Source organism: Theobroma cacao, chromosome 7, assembly GCF_053813885.1.
Source record: "Theobroma cacao isolate CCN51 chromosome 7, ASM5381388v1, whole genome shotgun sequence".
Taxonomy (NCBI): domain Eukaryota; kingdom Viridiplantae; phylum Streptophyta; class Magnoliopsida; order Malvales; family Malvaceae; genus Theobroma; species Theobroma cacao.
In genome coordinates this window covers 5,236,219-5,238,164 of record NC_142645.1, presented here as the reverse complement: position 1 = coordinate 5,238,164, position 1,946 = coordinate 5,236,219, and the positions used below count along the sequence as shown (strand labels likewise).

Below are 1,946 nucleotides of genomic sequence, written 5' to 3'. Positions count from 1 at the left end.
TGTTCATGGTGCTATGCTGCCAATTTCTCTTTGGGCAGATTCTTTTTGGTACAGGTGTATAGGTTCCATCCAGCCTAGGCAACTATTATGCCATCAAGAGTCTTTTAGGCAATTAAGACTAAAGACTTGATGTGGCAGGCTGAAGGCTGGCTCAATAAAACTTCACCTTTCTTACAAAAAGTATCTTACTCTGCCAAATAAGTCCCAAAACCAAATGGGGAAGGCTGGCTCAATAAAACTTCACCTTTCTTACAAAAAGTATCTTACTCTGCCAAATAAGTCCCAAAACCAAATGGGGAGGGAATCCGATATTTTCGCATCAGATATATCAAGGGCAACGATGCCAGCTTGAGTCTGAAGCCATTCTGGGAAACGTGGCCCTAACTTGCAAGAGCAAAGGAATAAAATACCCAAATGAAAAGGAGGGATCCAGTCAGATTTGAATTTTAAGGTCAACGAACTGTAGGATAAGTCTAACTCAATTAATTTGGTGAGATTTGAGAAATGAGCTTCGGAGATCACAACATTATCCAAAGAATTCCCACCAAGCCGTAAAGTCCACAGGTTGGACAGTTGTCCAACGCTTTCGCTTATGGTTCCATTTAAAAGGTTGTACCCAAGATCTAGTACACTTAAGGATGACAGATTTGCCATTTCATTCACCACAGAACTCGTCAGTTGTTTCTCAGCTAATCTCAACTGCTGGATCGAGTCACTTTTGCATGAAGATGTATTCTGAATAAATCCTAAGGCACTGAGATGGTTGGACTCCATGTTTAAATATGCCAAACTACACACACTCCAGAAAGATCTATATATCCCACCTTCAAGCTGATTGTGGCTCAGATAAAGATCCGTCATATGAACCATATTTCAAAAGATTCTGGAATTGGACCTTTCAAGTGGTTCCTTGAGAGATCAAGGAACTCAAGGTTGCTATTAACATTAAACAACCATGGGTATATTGCAGAAGCAGTGAGATAGTTACCAGACAGATACAAATCGGTGAGAGATGTAGAAGAGTTGACGAGGGAAACAGATGAAGAAATGGCACTTGGAAGATCACATTCCCTCATGGCCAAGTTTTCAAGGAAAGGAAGCTGGTTAACAACTTGAAACCAATCACTAGCCTTACTAAGGTTAGTGAAACTGAGATCAAGGTCTTTTAAAGAAGTGAGATGAGAAAGCCACTCAAGGTTTCCAACACTAAATAATTTTGGAAATTTGTTGTGAAAGTTCATATTGTTGTCGAGGAGTGAATCGGAAACGCCATCACCCAGATAAAGAGTCTCCAGCTTGGAAAGGTTTCCTAGCTGAGAAGGAATTGGTCCTCCAAAATTAGCATGAGAGAGATCGAGGTGTGTCAGATTTTTGAGAGAACCAATGAACTCGGGGATGCGACTTCCATTAAAATCATTTTCACTGAGATCTAAATAACTCAAATATTGCAGTTTAAGCAATGAAGGACTAATTGAACCTGCTGCAAGCAAGAATTTTCCATGAAGATCGAGTCTTTCCACGTACAGGCCGTCGCAGCTGATACCCGTCCATGCACAACAATCCTTTCCTTCCCATGAAGATAGGTCGTGAAAGCCCGACTGATTTACAAGTTGAAGGCTTTGCTTAAAGTCGAGAAGTGCTTGTCTCTCACTCTCCTTGCACATGTTCACGTCTTTAGCTGTTGTGGATTTCTCTCTCTCGAAGATAAAATATTGCAATACATAAACCTAGCAGGAGAAGATGGGACCTTTCACCTGACATTATAACCATATCATCAAGCAACACCAAATTACTTAAAATATTTCAATGACTGTGATTGTGTTGTCTTTTTTGAGACTGAGAGCTCAGGCAATGTCCTCCTTATATAAAGCTGCTCCATAAGTTAGTTACTTATTTTGTTGTGGTGGAAAACCATTTGTAAGATTGACTTTCTTTTTTGTTCTTAA

The 1,946-nt window shown here is 40.1% G+C and overlaps 1 protein-coding gene across 1 annotated transcript; it reads right to left on the bottom strand.

Moving 5' to 3' along the window:
• Positions 1-857: 857 nt before the first annotated feature.
• LOC18593932 (receptor-like protein EIX1) lies at positions 858-1,664 on the bottom strand. Its single transcript, XM_018124232.2, has one exon. The coding sequence runs from the start codon at positions 1,662-1,664 to the stop codon at positions 858-860; it is 807 nt and encodes a 268-aa protein (XP_017979721.2).
• Between the last annotated feature and the right edge of the window lie 282 nt (positions 1,665-1,946).

What these genes read in the sequence shown, in the direction of transcription:
- LOC18593932 (XM_018124232.2), bottom strand. Translation starts at nt 1,664, where the DNA reads ATGTGCAAGGAGAGTGAGAGACAAGCACTTCTCGACTTTAAGCAAAGC.